This window comes from Armigeres subalbatus, chromosome 2 (genome assembly GCF_024139115.2).
Source record: "Armigeres subalbatus isolate Guangzhou_Male chromosome 2, GZ_Asu_2, whole genome shotgun sequence".
Classification (NCBI taxonomy): Eukaryota; Metazoa; Arthropoda; class Insecta; order Diptera; family Culicidae; genus Armigeres; species Armigeres subalbatus.
In genome coordinates this window covers 198,868,426-198,891,764 of record NC_085140.1, presented here as the reverse complement: position 1 = coordinate 198,891,764, position 23,339 = coordinate 198,868,426, and the positions used below count along the sequence as shown (strand labels likewise).

At 39.5% G+C, this 23,339-nt stretch overlaps 1 protein-coding gene across 1 annotated transcript in view; it reads right to left on the bottom strand.

The window, feature by feature from the left end:
• LOC134211489 (uncharacterized) overlaps positions 1 to 23,339 on the bottom strand; it is a 44,732-nt gene that overhangs the window by 4,272 nt on the left and 17,121 nt on the right. The window contains exons 2-3 of the mRNA XM_062688381.1: positions 6,581 to 6,970; positions 5,304 to 5,433 (exon numbers count right to left, since the gene is read on the bottom strand). Coding sequence (XP_062544365.1) covers positions 5,304 to 5,433; positions 6,581 to 6,970 — 520 coding nt within the window. The remainder of the gene's footprint in view (positions 1 to 5,303; positions 5,434 to 6,580; positions 6,971 to 23,339) is intronic.

Genomic DNA, 23,339 nt, shown 5'->3' with positions numbered 1-23,339 from the left:
AATTCCTGGAGGAACTTCCGGAGGAATTCCTGGACGAACTTCCGGAAGAATTCCTGGAGGAACTTCCGGAGGAATTCCTGGAGGAACTTCCGGAGGAATTCCTGGAGGAACTTCCGGAGGAATTCCTGGAGGAACTTCCGGAGGAATTCCTGGAGGAACTTCCGCAGGAATTCCTGGAGGAACTTCCGGAGGAATTCCTGGAGGAACTTCCGGAGGAATTCCTGGAGGAACTTCCGGAGGAATTCCTGGAGGAACTTCCGGAGGAATTCCTGGAGGAACTTCCGGAGGAATTCCTGGAGGAACTTCCGGAGGAATTCCTGGAGGAACTTCCGGAGGAATTCCTGGAGGAACTTCCGGAGGAATTCCTGGAGGAACTTCCGGAGGAATTCCTGGAGGAACTTCGGAGGAATTCCTGGAGGAACTTCCGGAGGAATTCCTGGAGGAACTTCCGGAGGAATTCCTGGAGGAACTTCCGGAGGAATTCCTGGAGGAACTTCCGGAGGAATTCCTGGAGGAACTTCCGGAGGAATTCCTGGAGGAACTTCCGGAGGAATTCCTGGAGGAACTTCCGGAGGAATTCCTGGAGGAACTTCCGGAGGAATTCCTGGAGGAACTTCCGGAGGAACTTCCGGAGGAATTCCTGGAGGAACTTCCGGAGGAATTCCTGGAGGAACTTCCGGAGGAATTCCTGGAGGAACTTCCGGAGGAATTCCTGGAGGAACTTCCGGAGGAATTCCTGGAGGAACTTCCGGAGGAATTCCTGGAGGAACTTCCGGAGGAATTCCTGGAAGTACTTCCGGAGGAATTCCTGGAAGTACTTCCGGAGGAATTCCTGGAGGAACTTCCGGAGCAATTCCTGGAGGAACTTCCGGAGGAAATCCTGGAGGAACTTCCGGAGGAATTCCTGGAGGAACTTCCGGAGGAATTCCTGGAGGAACTTCCGGAGGAATTCCTGGAGGAACTTCCGGAGGAATTCCTGGAGTAATTCCTGGAGGAACTTCCGGAGGAATTCCTGGAGGAACTTCCGGAGGAATTCCTGGAGGAACTTCCGGAGGAATTCCTGGAGGAACTTCCGGAGGAATTCCTGGAGGAACTTCCGGAGGAATTCCTGGAGGAACTTCCGGAGGAATTCCTGGAGGAACTTCCGGAGGAATTCCTGAAGGAACTTCCGGAGGAATTCCTGGAGGAACTTCCGGAGGAATTCCTGAAGGAACTTCCGGAGGAATTCCTGAAGGAACTTCCGGAGGAATTCCTGGAGGAACTTCCGGAGGAATTCCTGGAGGAACTTCCGGAGGAATTCCTGGAGGAACTTCCGGAGGAATTCCTGGAGGAACTTCGGGAGGAATTCCTGGAGGAACTTCCGGAGGAATTCCTGGAGGAACTTCCGGAGGAATTCCTGGAGGAACTTCCGGAGGAATTCCTGGAGGAACTTCCGGAGGAATTCCTGGAGGAACTTCCGGAGGAATTCCTGGAGGAACTTCCGGAGGAATTCCTGGAGGAACTTCCGGAGGAATTCCTGGAGGAACTTCCGGAGGAATTCCTGGAGGAACTTCCGGAGGAATTCCTGGAGGAACTTCCGGAGGAATTCCTGGAGGAACTTCCGGAGGAATTCCTGGAGGAACTTCCGGAGGAATTCCTGGAGGAACTTCCGGAGGAATTCCTGGAGGAACTTCCGGAGGAATTCCTGGAGGAACTTCCGGAGGAATTCCTGGAGGAACTTCCGGAGGAATTCCTGGAGGAACTTCCGGAGGAATTCCTGGAGGAACTTCCGGAGGAATTCCTGGAGGAACTTCGGAGGAATTCCTGGAGGAACTTCCGGAGGAATTCCTGGAGGAACTTCGGAGGAATTCCTGGAGGAACTTCCGGAGGAATTCCTGGAGGAACTTCCGGAGGAATTCCTGGAGGAACTTCCGGAGGAATTCCTGGAGGAACTTCCGGAGGAATTCCTGGAGGAACTTCCGGAGGAATTCCTGGAGGAACTTCCGGAGGAATTCCTGGAGGAACTTCCGGAGGAATTCCTGGAGGAACTTCCGGAGGAATTCCTGGAGGAACTTCCGGAGGAATTCCTGGAGGAACTTCCGGAGGAATTCCTGGAGGAACTTCCGGAGGAATTCCTGGAGGAACTTCCGGAGGAATTCCTGGAGGAACTTCCGGAGGAATTCCTGGAGGAACTTCCGGAGGAATTCCTGGAGGAACTTCCGGAGGAATTCCTGGAGGAACTTCCGGAGGAATTCCTGGAGGAACTTCCGGAGGAATTCCTGGAGGAACTTCCGGAGGAATTCCTGGAGGAACTTCCGGAGGAATTCCTGGAGGAACTTCCGGAGGAATTCCTGGAGGAACTTCCGGAGGAATTCCTGGAGGAACTTCCGGAGGAATTCCTGGAGGAACTTCCAGAGGAATTCCTGGAGGAGCTTCCGGAGGAATTCCTGGAGGAACTTCCGGAGGAATTCCTGGAGGAACTTCCGGAGGAATTCCTGGAGGAACTTTCGAAGGAATTCCTGGAGGAACTTTCGAAGGAATTCCTGGAGGAACTTCCGGATGATTTCCTGGAGAAGCATACGGAGGAACTCCTGAAGGAACTCCATTAGAAATTTCTTGAGGAGCTCTTGCAGAAATTTCCAGAGGAATTGTTAGAGGAACTTCCGGAGGATCTCTTGGAGGAACTTTCGGAGGAACACTTGGAAGAACTTACGGAGGAACTTCCGAAGGAATTTTTGCAGGAACTTCCAGATGAACTGATGGAGGAACTCCGGGAGGAACTTCCTGAGGAACTCCGGGAGGAACTTCCTGAGGAGCTCCTGGAGCAACTTTCAGAAGAACTTCTGTAGGAATTTCCGGAGGAACTCCTGGAGGAATTTCCGATGGAATTCTTAAAGAATTTCCGAAGGAATTACTGGAGGAACTTTTGAAAGAATCTTGAGGAACATCCGGTGGAATTCCTGGAGGAATTCGTGGAGAAGCTTTCGGAGGAATTCCTGGTGGAACTCCATGCGGAATTTCTTGAGGAACTCTTGGAGTACTCAGACAACCAGAATGCATGCATAATAGAATTGTTTCTCTGTTATGCGATGCCTATGCGCACAAATTTCATCGCTTACCAGTCGCGAAAACACTTTTTATGTACAAAAGTGGAGGCGATATATGTGTATTTCTTATCCGACGTTGCACGGAAGTGTATGCGATGTGCACGATTTTTATGCGAGTTTGTTCGTTTTGCATTGCGATGTAATTTGTCATAACAAACTCTGTTTGACAGATAATCCGATTTCATGTGAGTTTGATTGCAGGAATATGCGATGTCAACAAATGAAGCTGGAATAAACTCGTAAAATAGCCTATTGTGCGGGAACATTTATAAATAAACTGATGAGCTTTGCACAACAATGCGATTCTGATGAAATTTGGATCGGTAAACGATTTTGATCGTGCATTCTTATGCGATGTGTGGTTGTCTGGGTAACTTTCGGAGGAACTCTTGGGGGAACTTGCGGAGCAATTCTTGGAGGAACTTCCGAAGGAATTTTTGCAGGAGCTTCTGAAGTAATTCCTGAAGGAACTTCTTAAGGAATTCCTGGAGGATTTTTCGAAGGAATTACTGAAGAACCTTCCAAAGGAATCTAGAAGAACTTCTGGAGGAATTTGTGGAGGAGCTTCCGGAGAAATTCATGGAGGAACTTCCTGAGGAATTTTTGGAAGAACTTATGGAGGAATTCCTAAAGGGACCTTCATGTAGGAACTTCCGAAGGAGTTCCTGGAGTTCTCTCCGGAGGAACAGCCGGAACGATTTCAGCAATAACTTTCGAAATAATTTCTTGATGAACTTCTGGTGCAATTCCTGAAGGAACTTTCGAAGGGATTTGTGGTGGATCTTCTGGAGAAATTGGCGATAGAGCTTCTTTATCGGAATTATGTACAACACTACTGAGCCTCCGAAGGAACTCCGGCGGTTCAAGACATCAAACAATAGTGTTTCTACTGTTCTGATCAAGGTTCTGGTATATTTAAAGCAGTCACTGAATCAACTAGAATTTAATTAAAAGTGTTTTTTTAATTATTGAAATTAAATCGTCTCTAGAAATAATTAAACCATCTTTAAAAGAATACGAATTTCATTAAAACTTGAAACGTTAAATGAAACCTGTCCGGCAAATTCGCATGCATTGCGCTTTGCAACTGCGGCAATGATGCGGAATTTTTTATTACAAACCGTCGACAAACCGCTTGCCTTTGCCGTTCCGTTGCCGCACTCCATTGCGTTTCCCCTTAACATTAGATCTCGACGTTTTATGCATTTTTAAGTCATTTGGCATCAAAAATAAAAATTCGATTTTCGACTTTTCCTTTGGTCCCCCCTTGGGAAAATTTTCATGGATAAACATTTTAAAACATTGATGAATTTTAGGCTCCCCTAAATCATGTCCGATTGAGCTCAAATTTGGCATGGGGTCATATTTTGGGGTAATGAAACTTGTGAGCAATGTCGTTTTTTGAAATTCTGAAATGTCCAATGAAAATGACCTAATATGTACATATAAATTGAATTGAAACAAAGTTATGACAAAAATAGCTAACTGTGGCCACAACTAAAACCCTACACATCAAATAGAACGGCTCTCAAAACTTAAAATTTATCATCATTTATCATATGATCAGGTATGGCAATGCGTTGCGTATCTCATTCGAAATGAACTCACCTGGCGAACTGGTTCCTCATTGCAATTGATCCCCCATGGCTCGAGTATCACATTAACCAAAAAATTGACCATCAACTCTAGCAGAATTTATAATTATATTTTAATTTCACTTTCCACAGCTTGATTTTTTCAGATACGTATAATGAAAACCAAATCAACCAAACCGATGAACCTCAGCTTTACTGGAGGTGCACCACTGCTCCAGATTGTGTCGCCATATGCCTGCACATCGCACATGCACCACAAAAGTTAGTATCACATAGGTAAACGTAAATCCCCAACATGTAATTTGGCAACCGTCCCAAAAAGTCACGGAAAAATGTTGCATATTTTCATCCTGTCCCTCGCATCCTGTTATCTAGATGTGTTTCAATTGCACATCTGCAGCTTCCTACATAGCGTATCTCAACATCTAGACAAACATTGCGGTGGCACTATGATAATTCATAAATTAGGTTATTTACATCCGGCCACAGGAAACTAAGCTAAATTCACACGCGGAAACTATTCGTTATTCATACATTCACACATGATGTAGAAACGATGACAATATCGAGGGTCATCTCCCTAGAAGAGCAAATAAATAATAAATAACACCGAATGGCTCACCGTTGGCTTCGGTTCAACATTCTTCGTTTTCCGCTCGACGGATATCTTTCCGGCACCGAAGGAGATCCTCGAGAGCTGCTGGATAACACGGTCCACGTCCGCCTCTGGCTTTAAGTGCACCAAGCAGTATCTGAAATTTGTGCAGCAAAAATGGGAACAGAGAAGATGTAGCAATTTGAATAATCCCGCCCAATGCGCGCACGTGGTGGCTGCCTACAGTGCGTACCGTAGGAATGAGGACTTCTTGAATAGTACGTTCGGCGTAAACAATTGAAAATGATACAATCACAAGCAAAAATGATACAATGGCACAATTGAATTCATTTTATTTATTAATGGTTACTAACTACATTAAAACACAAAAATTCTTAATCCCCAACCACTTCTGTAAATCCTTGAATACGACTCATGCCTTCCAAATCCTTGAAGTTCAAAGTATAAAAAATAGCGTTAATGAGCATGAGCATGATTGACCGCCCACGGTTGATACTCCGTTATTGGCGTTATTTAGATGAAGTTTGGGACTAACATCATCTTCAATATGTAAGAACTGGTGACCCAAAAAAAAATCAATACCAGCGCCGGCCGTGTCCGAATGCAGTTCATTTAAGGAATAGGTAGGAAATTGTTGACGTGATACTCGCTTTGATAGAAGCCGACGAGTCATCTGCACTTCCACGACAAATCACTGGGATGTTGGATATAAGAGTTAGGGAGTGTGGCAGGGTTCGTTTTGGTGAACAGTCTGCCGTGTAATGCACTACATGGATGCGAACTAAATTTTCACTTTCTGATTAACTTACTCATCCGCACAAAGCAAAACTAAATTTCGACGACCGGCCGATTGCTCTGCTTACTGGAGTATCTGAAACACGAGAAAACACGCACTGAACTAATTAACTTTATAACCGGCCGCGCAATGCAGAACACAATATTTCGGCAGATCCTCAAAGTATGAAAAATAACGTTAATTATTATTAAATCTTTATTAAAAAGACTTGCAGCCCTTGGCTGGCTCGTCTCTGAACAACTAAACAAACGTCTTCAGTACTCTCATTGTCACTTTCCATCGAAATCCACTGGATTTTGCGAACATATTTTATCTACAGACCGAGAATCGTAATTGGCATTTTTGATCTTCCATAACTAAAAAAACATAACTTTGCAATAAATACATATTTTCACAAGCCAGAACACTTGTGTTGAATTCCGTAATTCAAAGATGATCACAAAAATACGCAACGCACTGTAGGTCCGGCACATGCATATTTACCTACCGCGGTGTGGAAGGACGATGGAAAACCACGTTCTCGATGCATGCCGAATAGCCTTGAACTATTTCCTTGTTTAGTTCCGGATCGGGGAAACGCAACACAAGCACATTCGGAGATTTGAGCAGTTCAATGGCCTTTGCCTCTACCAGCAGGGCTCTGGCTGCATCACTTCGGTTCCAGTTCATGGGCTTACGCGGCGAGGACGAAACTGCGGATGGCGTTGGACTCGATTTGGCCGAGGTAAACGTGCTCAACGGTTGCGGCTGCGGTTGCTTGGCGGGCGACGATGGCAGATGTTGCGACTGCTGTCGACGCTGGTCCTCACACGACTGACTCTTCGGTGGCTGCAAATCATCAACTGGGTCGTGGGACGATGGGTCAAAGTCGAAAGAGCTAAAACAATTTCCGGTCTGTATTGATTTGCCATTATAAAGCGAAATTTAACAGAGACACATTTCACCACCAGCAGTATGCGGTGGCAGGATGAAATCTGCGTGCATGCCAAATGACTAACCAAATCGTCGTCACCCGAAGATAGATGCCTCGTAGATACATGAGGTGGGTTGAAACGTGAGACAAAACCCAACATGCATTTTATGCAAAGGGAGGATTGTCCAATGAGCATATACACAGTGAAATTACTTGAAAACCAATTACACCAAAATTCCAAATAAAATGCATAACTCGTTAATGTCATATTTACCAAAACATAATTTAATTTTCTTCTTATGTAAAAGATCAAAACCACTGAGTTTTACTTATGTTACACCAGCAGACCCGACAAACTGCGTTTCGCAAAAAATTGATATATTATCTGATTAGATCTCGAGTTATGAAGAAATTGGTGTTTCATTTGTATGGGAGCCCCCCTTTCCAAAACGGGGAGGGGTCTCAAACCATCTTAAGAACCTTCCCCGGCCCCAAAAACCTCTGCATATAAATTTTCACTCTGATTGGTTCAGTAGTTTCCAAGTCTATAAGGTTCAGTCATACAGACAGAAATTCATTTTTTTGTATATAGATAAGAAGAAGATTATAGCTGGTCCCGGGGCAAGATGAACACCCCTATTACCACTATTATGCCTTCTTCTTTCTTAATAGCTCTGCACATTGTTAAACTATAGTCGGAAAAAAAGACTTGACACTAAAAAAATATTACAACAAATAAATAAATCTGAAATACAGGCAAATTTGCAAAAGTTGGTATAAATTTGAATTATCTCATAAGAAATCTGCATTAGAAAATTAATAAATAAAATAAACTTGATTTTTAAACAATATGTACAATTCATTAACGTTTTATAGACATACTGATTGCATAATGTTTGCTTGGATTCCTTCGATTGTGGCACAGTTAAACGTAGAATGGCAACAGTACCCGGGCAGAAGCTATGAACAAAATAACAAAACATGTTATCAATCATATCCATATCTCATTTTGTTATCTCATCTACATTTGAAATTATTGAGATATTTTCGTCTGCTCGGGTAAACATTTGGAACCATTTTCCCTTCAGTTGTACAGATTCTGAAATCTTGGCTCAGGATAGCATATCGAATATGCCACCCACTATAAGTTGGCTATCAAATATATAGATTTGTATGTTGTTGATAAACTTGAAACCTGCGGAACATGGTTTTTGCTGATGCCTTATTTAGAACACATTGAGATTCGCGTAGAATTTCGATGAGGGTGAATTTTTAATTTAATTCTAATAGTATACATGCAATATCATACATGTATGGTGCACGTTCAATCGATGAATTGTGCCTTTGCCAAAAAGGTAAAGGTAATGCTGCTATAAGAAGCAGAGCATTCTGCAAGCTCCCAAGGTTACTTAAAGAAGCTCGTCTTTATATTCTGAGACCTGAAGGCATTTTTTTCTAAGGGGAAGGCTCGGATACAGAGTGATATTTTAGACGCTAATAGCGCCTTTTTTTCGGTGGATTACTGCATTGATTTATCATATCAATCAATTCCGAAACTCTCCAGCAATTTATCACAATCTTCAGATCTATTGGTTATTAACGATTCACTATTGAAAATAACCATTTTTGCAAGACCAGTAAAAATCGTCGAATCAACCAACTCTATTCCTGTCTCTTAACCAAGTAAGTTAAGGACATAGTTGGAAGAGCACCACGATGGCAGTCAATATGGCACAGGACCTTCCACGGGTCAACCCCACACCTCCCGCACTTCTCTCCCACCAACACGCTTACGTTAAGGCAATCAAACTCATCAAATGCTTTAGCCAAGCAAGCCTTTGGCACAGCAGAGTGCGATTGAATTCGCATTCTATACCGTCCCGCCCAGCCCGTTACTGGGGGGCATGGAGTGCGATCCTCTCGTTTAATAAACAATATGCACTCGCTTGACTGTGGATATACAACAGTAAAGCACATGTGGAGATTGAGCAAATCAAGCATCCGAAAGATTTTGCAAAAAAGAGAGCTAACCGCGGTGGAGGTTGGCACTCGGATTCTGATGGCTTTTCCGCAAAAGTGTCCTTTAAGTGGTCTTGTTGTGTAAGGGTTATCACGCCTATCTAGAGAGTAGGAGGTTGAGGGTTCGAGTCCCTCCAAGACACGTGGATTCTTTTTCGCAAATTTCATATCAATTTGTCCATTTCGAAACATATGCTGTGCATATGCACAACCAAGATATTTAACCTTCTGTCTGTGCTCAAAAAAACTTACGTTGTCTGTGCTCTGGGGTCAAATTGACCCCAAATTGAAATTGCTAACTTTTTTATTGTTTGTCCGATTTTGGATTTTAGGGGCTGTTTCGAAACATAATTTAATCATCTTTCAGGTCGTAACCAAAGATTGACTATTGGTGGGCACGCACATCGCGGGGAGGGGTTTTAGTGAACAAGGGTACAAAAACAGTGATTTTTCATGATTGTTTTACTTATATCCGAAAATCTTACCCATTTTGAACTGCACCTTTTTTAAAAAGGTTATGCAGGAAGGCGTGTGCTTTGGCATGAGGCGTAGATAAGTAAAGAACTTAGCCGCCAGGTGGTGGTATATTTGAATTCATTATTTTAGACTACTGAAGATATTCCGATATATAGAATTCTCCTCAGTGTAAATATTCTTATCGTACAAATTTAAAATTTATTAAAATGGCGTCTTGATCAAAGGTCGTCTAGTGGGAATGGACTGTCTAGTGACGGAAGTAATAATTGGGAATTTTACAAATAGGCGGCAAATTGGCTAATCTTTGGTTACGCATGTAGACCCAAAGGCCTTAGTTCCAGGGTTTTCTTGAATGACCTAAAACATATTCTGTGAACACATTCTATTATTTGCAGCATCGCTGGAGCAGGTTGAATGCAAAGAAAACTTTTGATGAACTCTACCACAACATTCATGATTACCAAAAATGCTACAAACCAAAATACATCAGATCTCACATGCAACAAAATACTCAAATATAACAGCTTATTAGCGCCGCATCTTGGAAGAAGTGCTCATTATATTGAGCACCGCTTTGTAGTCCTGGACATCCTGACCAATGTTGCCGAATACAACTTGGTTGTAGGTATGAGGGATCTCAAGCTAAAGCAATATTTCAAATATGCAAGAATATTGCAAGTACACTAGCGCCGCCTATTTGTAAATTTCCTAATTATTTATTCCGTCACATGACAGTCCATTCCCACCAGACGAACTTTGTTAAAGACGTCATCTTTACAAATTTCAAATTTGTGCGATAAGAATATTTACACTGAGGAGAATTCCATATATCGGAATTACTTGAGTAGTCTAAAATAACGAATTCAAATATACCGCCACCTAGCGACCAAGCTCTAAACTAATCAATGCCTCATGTCAAAGCACACGCCTTCCTGCATAACCTTTTTGAAAAAGTGCAGTTCAAAATGGGTAGGATTTTCAGATATAAGTAAAATAAGCATGAAAAATCACTGTTTTTGTACCCTTTTTTACGAAAACCCCTCCCCGCGATGTACCCGCCCACCTATAGTCAATGTTGGTAACGACCTGAAAGATGATTAAATTATCTTTCGAAACAGCCCTAAAAATCCAAAATTGGCCAAACATTAAAAAAGTTATAGCAATTTCAATTTGGGGTCAATTTGACCCCAGAGCACAGACAACGTAAGTTTTTTAAAAAAAGTACACTGTAGCGCAAATTTTCAAGATTTTTCAAGCGAATTTGCACCTAGGAGACAGATCTCGGCGAGTTTTACCAAACTACCAAAAATAAGGAGAATCGGTTGAAAACTAAAAAAATTGCAGCCACTCAAAGTGGCCTGGGGTCATATTGACCCCAGAGCACAGACAAAAGGTTAACAAAAGTTTAATATTCAAATTACTAACCTGTTCACAGCATATTTATTCACTTCCCGTGATAATGAACACGTTTCTCCAAAGAGTCCTATCTATTTCGGCTCGAATTATATCATAAATCAGCAGTTTCGTGCCAATTTAATAGCCGCTCGCGATTTGGTGGGTTTATCACTGCACTTCACATCTTCTCAAGGGGCATTGAAAAATTCAAATTTTTACTCACTTCTCCGCACATGTGCATGTTGATGTTGATAGAATGCAAATTAAACATCACTTTTTTAAATAAGCCACTCGTTTGAACCGAAAACTTAATATAAACTGCTATTTTTGCTCGAAAAAAAAACGATTCAAAAATGATCGCGGAGCGAATGTAAACATCGGCACCGGCAACAGCTAACTGATGATCAGGGTGGTCCAAAAAATGATTTTGCTTCGCCACGCTCAGTCGATTATGATTCATAATTTGGGTGTCATACGATGGTTTGGGTTGGTTTGAATAGAGAATACACCGTGCACAGGTCGTTTCAGGTTTGTATGACAGTTGATATGGCGAGGTTGAATTTTACATTATTCTGATTGTAGCACTCCGTCATTCGGCGCTGGCGAGGGGGAGACCATATGCACATAACATATGTGTAACTCGGGTAGCAAAAGTTGTACCCTTATAACAGATTAAATGTGTTATACGGAACATCGAAACGTCAAAAGATATGGTATAACAGTATTGAATTAGCAAGGGGTCGCATGATTTTTACTGTTTATCTGATTATTATTCACACCAAAATTAGTCAAATATGGAATAAAATTGAATAGTACTAAACTCGTCTTATGACCGGTAAAGACAATCCACAAAAAAGATTAATAATTTCCTTATTGTTTTAAAGTTTTGTAACCCAATTCTTCCATATTGATGGTTTAAAGTGCTGATGTTGATGTAAATAATATCTCTGGATAATAAAAATTAAATCGTATCCGCATAACTCGAAACGGCTGGATGGATTTCCTTCATTCCTTCAGCAGATTCTTTGTCGTTTCCGACGGGCTCAAATGATATATCCTCATGCGAAAATAATGAGATTCGTATGGAAATTTCGCATGGGCAGTTCACAACGCACACTTTTGCCTACTTTGCAGTAGAACGTCTGCCGGGTCAACTAGTTGGTAATAAAATTTACCGATCTTGAGGAAAGACAGCTCGTTTTGTATTCGTTGATCTTGATGTCACCGTTTACCGGGCACTGTGAATCAGAAAAGTAAGCAGCAATGCAACTCTAAACAGTAAACCATTGCAAGCCGAATATACATTGCACTTGTCACGAGTTCATGCGAACTTTATTGACATTTTTGGAGAAGGTTCGAGTAGCACGGGTTCATCTTAGTTAACGAGTTGACAGAAGAAAGCAATTGATGGAATTTTAGTTTGATGTAGGAAATTATCTTTTTGTTTATTTACAGTTCTAGCAATTACTGCTAGAATATCAAGATGGAGATATAGGAAACGACATAGTGTATGAGGCAGAAACGGTAACAATATGACTACCAAGCCCACTAGACACAGAAGAAGACGCACATAGTAAAGAAACTTTTTGTTATTGAGCTCAAACCTTTTTTTCTGCATAACCATGAGAAAAATGTCAAATAAAAGAATCGTTGCCTCAAATAGTTAACATAGACCATTAAAATTATTAGAGTCAAACCTCCATGAGTCGATGTTGCATGACTCGATGACGGAACATGGAAGCAAATTATGCCATATGAAAACAATATTTTCTGGGTTACTGTGATGGTCCCTCCAAAGAGCTTTCCAAGGATTTTATATTCCACATCTCGATATTTCCATGAATCGACTGTTCCTTTCAATACCGACTCATGAAGGTCAGTTACAATCATTATAAAATGATATGATTTTTATAAAATTAATTATTAACATAATTATACGATTAAACTTTTGAAACTCTGTAATTAACTATGAAATATTTTGAACATAAAACTTCGATTTATCATACTACAGTAACACCAAACTTTTGAATGAAGTATTACAATATTGGTTCACAATATCAGTGTTTTGCTGTTTGAACAATAAATGTAATCAATGTTTCCCCTTATCGGTACAAATTTGGAAACGTTATTACCAGAATATTATCAAGCAATTTGTCAAGTTATTCAAACTAACCTAATGCTTAGTAAAAGCGTATTAAGTAAATTAGTGTTTAAACAGTTCATTGTTATTCCAAACTAAAAAAAGTCTCCCGTTGCCGTCCCGCGAGTTTGCTTTCGCATACTTGGTTAATGATTTAGGTTAGAGGATTTACATATATTCAACATTGCAGTCTATACGGTATAAAAGTATTAACAAGAATGGCATCTAGTCAATAATAAAACTTTAGTTTTGAAAACTGTTTAGTTTTTTACTCATTCCATTTCGCAACTCATTTTTGCAACTTGTAAACCTACATTGGTGTATGCCAGGGACAGAAAAAGTCATTTCAACTACACTAAAACAGCTGACATCCAACACACAATCAAGTTGCTAGTCCCTCCCGAATTTGAATGTGCAAATGAATAGGACGGCATGTGCACGAACAGCAGCAAGCGTCGACTCTCGGTGTCAGCGTTGTTTTGTGCGGTGTCAAAATGAATCTTCAGCTTGGCGCATTGATATTCAATTTGAAATATCAAAATATGAATATCATTTCATACTGCGGTGCATGCACTCAACATTTTGAAGTCAGATTCCGAAAATATATGCATCTGTTTAGTATATAAAGTAAAATAATCATCATTTATCGGTGCAAATCAACCGCAATTCGAAATATTCATTTCAGCCCCAGTAGATATTCGTTTTTTACGCTCGATTATCAATCGGCTATTGAGGATCGGGTGGTTAATTTGGTATGGAAGTTTGACAGCATGCTGCGAGATGTTCGTGCCTGCATTGCCGAGCGTCTGATCAAAACAAACACGAATCAATGACGAAGCTGCCTATTGAGCATCGATGCAACTGATAGTAAAACGAAGATTTCCGTCCTTGGGTGTATCCCTCGCCATCCCTTTGAAAAAGCCGAAAACTGCATATTTGAAAATTAGTTTCTAATGTAGAACAGTTTTAAACGACATCTTAATTAACACTTTTTGAAAAAAACTTCAATTTTCTTCAATTCACACACAAACTTATTGAACCGGTTTTAGGATCATTTCATTTTCGATACTAGTAATCGGTAGGAAAAAGATATTGTTATAAAATCGCCTGAAAATAGCTGTTTCAGATAAAGAAAATGTCGATATTTATTTTATATATTGTCCATTGTTGTGAGAAGCGCAGAAGATATTTATTTTTGGATCTCCCATTTCTCGATAATGTTTAAAATATATGCCTGCTAAAACTGAATTACTCCACACATCGGTTACCTATCCTGACCTTTGTACTCTTTGAAACAAAGTGTTCTAATTTTCTGATCATATGGTATTTGTTTACATTTGAGAATGACAGAACGATGTTCCCGACGCTCGTTATAACAGTTTTGGCCCACCGAAAGGGGGTCAACTTTTTGATAGGGATTTTGTTCGAAGATCCACTTATGTTATGTGCCATATGACTGGATGAAATATTCAAGAGCTTTAACTCCATAGAGTAGACAATGGACATTGAACGGTCGTTCCAATGGTTGGGAGTCAATTTTAATCGAGGTTGCGAATCTTTAGCATGATAATTACACAGATAAAAATATGTTGTGATTTTAAATGTATTTTCATGCACATATTTGGAGCATGCAAATAAACGTAACATTCAATCGATCTCACTATTCTTTTAAATTGAAATAAATTTAAACTGTGCTGGCTTGTAAAATTCAGTCAAATTTTATTGAATATCGAATGTTAATCCATTTGATGGGATGAGCTGCAATTTTACACGTCGTTGAATTTTCAAAATTATTTGCTGTGTAGGCTTCTCAGAAGGCATCAGTTAAACGTGTAATTCAACAAAATAGCCAGAACTTGTCTGTGATATCTATCGCACCAGGGGCAGATATTTCATACAAAAAGTTTGACATGGTGGTGAGCGGGGTATCAACCCACCTTCACCTTAAAGGCCTTTCAGGGGCCGTACAGCGACTCAAAACAAAACCCACTCATCTTTTAGGCAATTATCTTGATCCGATTTTTTTACAAGTTGCATTTGACGGGGAATCCAATGGCATGGAATTCAACTGTTTCTTTTTACTAACTTATGTTTTTTTTCTATATAGCAATGTTATGTTATTTATATCTTTGGAAATAATCGGAAAAAATTGCCAATAATAGAACAAAACCTGCCAAAGCCGTCGTTCCCCCTATGATTACAAAATTAGCATCGTATTCCCGCATAATTACAAACTGTACATGGATATTTTCCCGTGCGGTCGACAACAGTATCCTTTACTGTTGACAACTGTAAATGAACAATCTCATATAAAGTTTTAACAGTTTGTGGTACGGTTATTTGACAAATAACAATATGTTGAATGGGTTGTTAAGTTATGTCACCATAAAAAATCGTCTGTTTTCGCGTGCAAAATTTTCGCTCAACAGTATGATAAAATGTTGACATATAATGCAGGAAATAAAGAACATTTTTGAGACAACATGTTATATGTTGACATTTAGTGATGATGTCGAGCAGTTATGGTTGAATCGATCGAAAAGTATTCGATAACCGCAACGTAAACTGTGAAGCTATATCTTACATCCAGAGCATTAGTGATTAATCATAGATTTAATCATGATTAATGAATAATGGGTTATTTAATCATTATTCATTAATCATAATCATACAAAAAATACGATTCAATCATTATTCACTAATCGTTAATCATAGATTTTTGCATTTAATCATTAATCACTAATCATATTCATGATTGTTTTGAGTTTATTCATTAATCATCAATTTTAATCATTGCATACATTGCTTTTATTCATTATTCTTTAATCATAATCATACAATTTCAAAGGTAAAAAAACATAATTTGGTCGAACGGTTACTTGATTATTGATCACCATGCAAATCATTTAATTTGATTATTCATAATCATTAATCATTAATCATATCGATCGTTAATCATTAATCATACACATATTGTGTCAACATTTAATCACGACCGGTAATCATTAATCATACTTCAAACGTTTTATTCATTAATCATAACCGTTAATCATTGTCAAAAATTAATTTAATCATTAATCATAATCATTATTCATTGTCAAAAATGAATAAATCATTATTCATAATCTTTAATCATAGAGTTGAATGATTTAATCTTAACAAATTTAATCATTCATTGGAAGCTTTATTCATTAACGCTCTGCTTACATCGTAATAATGATTCTGACCATATAACATGTTGTTTTTTATTATGCGGGTTCTCAGAAATATCAGAGCGTGCAAGGCAAATGATTCATGTCATATTGTGTTTGGGTTCTGGTTCTGATAAAGGCTTGTTGCGAGGTGTGTATTATAAATTCAGTAAAAAACCAAATTATAGCCGCTATAGAAATTGGATTTATCTCACAATCCATACGTTAAACCTAATTTCGGAAGTGGTGCGCTGTATAGCACATCACCAAATGAAAACAGCGCACCACTTCCGAAGTTAGGTTTAACGTATGGATTGTGAGAAAAATCCAACTTTGTTAGCGGCTACAACTCGGCTTTGCACTGAATTGATAATATGTCAGTAACAAACTCTGTTGACGACAAATGTTAGGCGTTGCTCGAAAATTAATTCCCTGCATTTGCCTGTTTCGCTTTGATGCAGGGATGCCAGATATACAGACATGTCTGTATTTATACAGACTTTTGGTCTTGCATACAGACGTCATGCAGATTACAGTCATTATACAGACTTTTGATTGATGCTACAGACTTTTACAGACATTTGTTATCTTTGAAGGAAAACTGAAGCAGAAAAAATCATGAAAACCTACACTGAAAATAATCTACACGCGTTTTTAATGTTCTTGTTCATGTGGATCGAACGTGTATTCTCAACCTACAATTTCACTAGCAATCCACGTTGGAATTATAATAAACTTTAGTAATTTGATACCACTACACAGAACTGTAGAATTTAACGTGTTTTGAACATCGATATCATTGAGATCGATTTGAATGGGTATTAAAATGGCGCTCAGCAGCAGAAGACTTCTTATTTATAGATATATATATAGAAAATTTCAAAATTCCACCGATTCTAAATTTAAAAAAAAACAAAAATATACGCGGATGGAAAAACAGGATACTTATCTGTAAATTTGTTTTGCGATTGCGAATAAACGAAAAGGTAAGTTTATTTATATTAAGTAATTTTCTTTCTTTGGATTCGTTTCATATTTCATATTTCAATTAATTTCACAGGGGCTTCCGCAAATACTAATATTACGAAGGACCATCCAGTGTGTAACGCAGTATTGAATTGATCAACTTAATAATGAGCATATTATTATCCAAATGCATGAAAGCATGATTATTTGTGATTCGCAAACAAATTACAAAATCGCAGACATCATCAACGGTATTGTGGAGCAACGCAATTGAATCATGTTTTTGTGTTGCAGATACTGATCACCAGATATAATATCAATAAAAAAAACTACAATGTAATAATCTTGTTTTATTACAGACGTTAATAATATGATGATATATTTTTCACTAATTGAAGACAAAAATGAACGATTTTGAAAAAAAAAACACAAAGCCTACAGGTGTGAAGCGCTACGAACGCTATAGATTTCCATAAGCAACTCTTTGAATTTCAACGTGTTTTGCACTTGTATTCATTATGCAGTTCATATCTATCAATAGTTTTATGTTTTGACATTTGAGACTGGTTTTACACGTTACTATCACATGTTTCTCAACTAGTGAGGATTCATGTGTAAAACCAGTAGCACTGACGTGTAGACTATTTTCAGTGTAAGAATGATGATGATTCCAGTATAAATTTAAACCTAATGTTGCTTCTGAAAACATTACGTAGGGAATCCTGAGAGAACAACACCAAAGAAAATCGAATCTATTTTTCTGAAGACCCCGGAATTTTTCGTTCGGAATGCTTTAAGTAAGCCTGAAATATGCTTAAATGTATATCCTTTGGAATAATTGTACAAACTTCATAAAGATTTTATAAGTAATTCGAAGACATTACTTATAACTAAGAACTTGGACACTTGAATGGAAGAACTTGATTTTACAAGCATCCGCTGACAGAATGCTCCACAGAGTTGCAAACGTCACGGACATTGCAGATAGTACAGAAAGGGCTCCTGCCAAAATTATTCAAGGGCCGCCTGCGCCCGATTCGGAGCCGGGAGATGATCTGCTGTTCTTCAAAATAGAGAACCTATGCCTACGCCGATGTGGGACTAACGGATGTAGTTGTCCAGTTTTTCCCAGTTTTCTCAAATGATTGAGATTTTGACATCACCAAACGGGACGGATGTCGTGGAATGTTGGCCCTGATGTCCGACTTCGGCAAGTAGATCCGCCTTGTTGTTGGCAGGCACTCCGCAATGCCCCAGGATCTAAGGGAAGGCCGTGTTCGAGAGCACGTTCACTAAGATGCTTAGGATCCTGTTGTGCTTAGGCTTGTCACTCTGGAATATGGAGATGGCGCTGGCAGAGTCTAAAAGTACAGCTGGCTGGTGTTGCGAGTAACAATTCTGAGGCGGCTCGATCGTAGGAATTGAAGGACCTCCTGTTGTTGGTTCGATGAGGATGAGACAAGGTCCGAACCACGTTGTCTCTGGTCCAACAATTTACTTTGAGTTCGCGGAAGTGCGAAAGGAACGAGAGTCTCCGATCAATGGAGACTCCGAGAACTTCCACAATCTTTTTGTTGGAGATGAGGTAGTCACCCAACCGGCGGAATTAGGACGTGTCCTCGAACGCATTCGCTGGTTGTCAGAATCTACCAAGTTCCGGAAAAAGCAAGAAGGCTGCCGGAAAATTCCCATTCTTGCCACTGTTAGAAGTCCTGATGAAGGCCTTGGAAATGTTCTAGATCCGCGTGCTTTCTGTCGTTGTACAGTACAGCTTCTTTCCAGATATGCGAAGTAGGTGCCCGTACTGTATTCCGGGCGGAACGCTTGTTATGCGAAAGCCGAACCTATTATCGACTTCTAATTTACAGCCGCTGATTTACATACCTTTACCTTTCGATGGCTTTGAAGACACTTCTTGTCAGAGAAATAGGCCGGTACATTGCGACATCTCGAGAGGAAATGTTGTTTTTGTGGGTATGTATAACGTGGCTTTTCCGCCATTCATCCGGAAAGATTCGATCAGGCCATGCCTGGTTGATCAACCCCACACGGTGCCCCCAGACGCGAATATTATCGCACTTTCATGAACCTCCGTGGTTTTCTCACGAAAAGAAAACTTAGAGCCCCAGGAAAAGAATACGGGGTGTTTTAAAATCTTTCATCTGTGAAATTTTGAATACGCCCTATTTTAAAATTGTATGGTTTCTCCCATATACATATACATGCTAGCTGCAAAATAGAAATATATAGTGCTCTCCTTTTCAATAGTAATTGAATCAAGTATTACTAAAATGCCAGTAGTAATACGAAATCTTCCAAATAGATGAATGTTCTTCGACATTCGGGTAATGTGACCAGCCCACGTAGGTCTGTCACGATCACGATAAATTCTACGAATTTTATTGGATAACAGGTATTGAAAGAAAATTGTCACATGTAAACATAATAAATTAATACAAGCATAAAATATTCACTTTCTTAATGCATCAACAATCTAGCAGAAGACTAAATACCTATGCAATCGGTACACGGTAAGCTTAGCAAGTTCTATTTTTTAACACTGAACATATCGCATTTTAATCATTCTTAAACTTATCCAAAAGTGAACAAAAGTGGACTTTGATACACACAATATTGAGAATATTAAATATACTCAAATTTAGGCTATTGGGCCGATTTTTGTAACCAATGTTTTGTTTTTATTATAATCATTTAATTTTAGGCTTTGGCTTTGACAATTACTGATGCATTAGGAAAGCGAATATTTTATGATTGTTTTAATCTATTATGTTTACATATGACCCTTTTCTTACAATACCTGTTGTCCGAAAGAATCGTTGAATTTATCGTGATAATGCAATAGTGAATTGGCATTTGCACACATTTTTTATTAGGATTTCCTTACCAAACACAGAACGCAAACTAAGTTGCGGTGCTTTTCGTGATCGGTCTTCATGACTATTGCAAACATATCACTTACTCAATATTCTAACATGTCTTGACATATGGGTTTATTACCATGAAATCATTGGATTGTCTAATCTGGAGAGTTATCTGTGCAATTAAGAGCAAAAGCTTACGCGTTCAGCACTGTTGTTCCATCAGATTTATAGTTCGACCAATCTTAATGTTTGACAGACCTACGTGGGCTGGACACATTACCCGAATGTCGAAGAACATTCATCTATTTGGAAGATTTCGTATTACTACTGGCATTTTAATAATACTTGATTCAATTACTATTGAAAAGGAAAGCACTATATATTTCTATTTTGCAGCTAGCATGTATGTATATGGGAAAAACCATACAATTTTAAAATAGGGCGTATTCAAAATTTCACAGATGAAAGATTTTAAAACATATGGTGCTATAAGCTTTCTTTTCGTGAGAAAACCGCGGAGGTTCATGAAAGTACGATAATATTCGCGTCTGGGAGCACCGTGCCCAGAACCAGATTTTGGCGGAGTTGGGAAAGTTTTTGATGATGAAATAACCAACCATATCGAGACCTGATGATTTTCCATTACTCATTGAGAGGGCGAAGGCAGCTCTGAGACAAAAAACGCAGAATTGAAATTGGCGTTATGTGAATCCGGGGGGACTCAAAAGATGGAGAGTGGGCGGGCCGCTGAATCTCAGCTGAATAATCGCTAACGGAAACTAAATAAATTACAATTATTTTTATTATACATTATTAATTATTTCATGGAACGAAAACTTATTTCGAATTTCAGATTATTGAAGCCTTGATATTCGATGATATCAAAAATGTATGGTTTTGAGTAATTTTCCATATCAAGTATACCTCTGAAGCCCCATACAGACAAATACAGACATTTAAAAATTGTATCTGGCATCCCAGCTTTGATGGCGTTCGTTGCAGTCGTGGAAGCAACGCGATGGTGGCATCTGAAGTACCCTCGACTGTCAATCAGTGGAAGCAGCTCTAAAGCCACAATTTTCTTGCAAATCCAAAATATTGTGTGGTTGCTGTTATTGATTCGAAAGACACATTATTGGGAATTAACCGGTTCTTCTCAGGACCACCTTTCTACATAAGGGAAGATTGAGCCGAGATAAGTTTTGTTCAAAGTACAAATTAATCGCTTAGCGACGGCAGAAAGTTTCCGTCGGTAGCAGAATCACGAGCGCGCGTCTGAGTGAGACGCTGCAAAAATTAGATTCGCATGGATGGCATCAGTAGCAGTCAAGTGAAACTTTCTCTCAAGATTCTCATTTGGCTTTGCTGCTGTTTGTGATTATAGGAAGACGCATAATTGAAAAGAAAGCGGTTCTTTTCAAGACCAACTCTCTATACAGAAATTTCTTCAATGTACAAAACCCGGTAGTTTAATTACGGCAGAAACATAGCAACGATGTCCTTGCATTGTCTAACGTTGCGGTAGTGTCTTGCACACAACCCTTCTGTTTTTTTATGGAGAGTCTGTTTTTTTGATGACCTGTTATTTTTAATTCGTTTTTGAATTCAATCCCTGTCAGTTAGTACATCAAAATCGGAAACAGACAAGCTACCCCGCCCAGCAGCAGGGTTTGAATCCGAAATAGAATGAAAAAATCTTCCACTTATCATGAGATTATTTCTTATCGTGAGAGACTTTTTTCGCAAGCTGTCATAACAAAGAACTGATTCTGGGAATCATACCCTATCATAAATTCCTTTAAAAAAAACTCCAAACGCGGAGGGGCACAGGTTCTGATGAAACGAATTATACCCTATAGTCTATACGAAACTGGCCAAAGAGGTTTTGGTGACGGCGCCGAGGTGAGGTCGTTGGGGGCGGAAGCGAGCAACTGGACGGTGCAGAGGTCGAAAAAATCTTTAAACGCCTAAGAGGCGATCCCTTTGGCACACAGGTAGCCTACCTTAGGTTACCGGTCGCGGAAGCCAAACAGGTAGTGGAGCGAGGGAAGTTGAAGATCGGCTGGTTGGTATGCCCAATAAGCAAACTCCAGCCTCCTTCAGTGGACAGTTGCTATCGGCGCTTAGATTCGGGGCACAAATCCTACGACTCACACTGGGGCAGATCGCTGTATTCGTTGGACAAAACCGCCCAAGCGCCCTCTGTATACGTTCTAAAGTTTTGGTCTCTTCAGCACGCTATCGCGGATAATTCTGTAGATAAACTGTAGAAGATATTTCGTAAAAGTAATAATGAAAATCATTGGAATAGGTACCAGGTTGCGCGGAATAAATATTATCAATGTTTAACGCGGACTCGATGCGAATATGTTCAGAGGAAAATTTATCAGCATCAAAACAACAGCAATAAGTTATGGAAAATACTAAAATCATTGTTAAACCTAAGTTCTTGTAAACCGCGATTCATAACTTTTAATGGCACATTAGAATAGGCAGAAGAAGTAATTGCGTCTAAGTTTAATGATTATTTTGCCGAAAGTGTTTCAACCATTAATCGATCTATCGAGTTAGTGGATGAACCTGACGAAATAAAACAGCCAGTCAACAGTAACTTGAGATTCGAAAGTTTTCACCCCATAACATTTCAAGAACTTGAAACGATTTATTTTAATTTAGGAAAAACGGCTGGTAATGTTAATGCTAAAATTATACAAGATTGCTTTCGTGTCATCGGACACAACCTGCTGGACCTGATAAATGAATCATTGCAAACTGGGCACGTGTAGGTATGAATCGATACTAGTAAATAGGAGTGCCGTTTTTGCAATTCTGAGCTCAATCGAGCAATCAGAACCAATTTCCAGATCGAATGAGTGACGGAGGTGTATTTTCCTATATATTTTGGCTGAAATTCCCATACAAACTTCAAATCGAATGCGCCAGCTTATGCAACAACCGATTGAGCTGAAATTTTGAGAGATTGATTTTCTCACCCAAAGACACAATCCTGGGGGGTGCCCCGTGGAATTCGACAACATTTTGTTTCCTGGGCCAGTCTAATACACATACTATACCATACTGCCACGAGATCAAGATTGTAAGACATTTCTTCTTAAAATATTAGGAGAATTCAAAGTAATTGTTTCTAAGAAATTGAGTAGTTAGCGTCATACTGATGGGACGCAAAATTCTTTTGAAACGATTTGATTAAATTTTGAATAAATAATTATTAATAATAAAATAATTACTCATAACAATAGTGC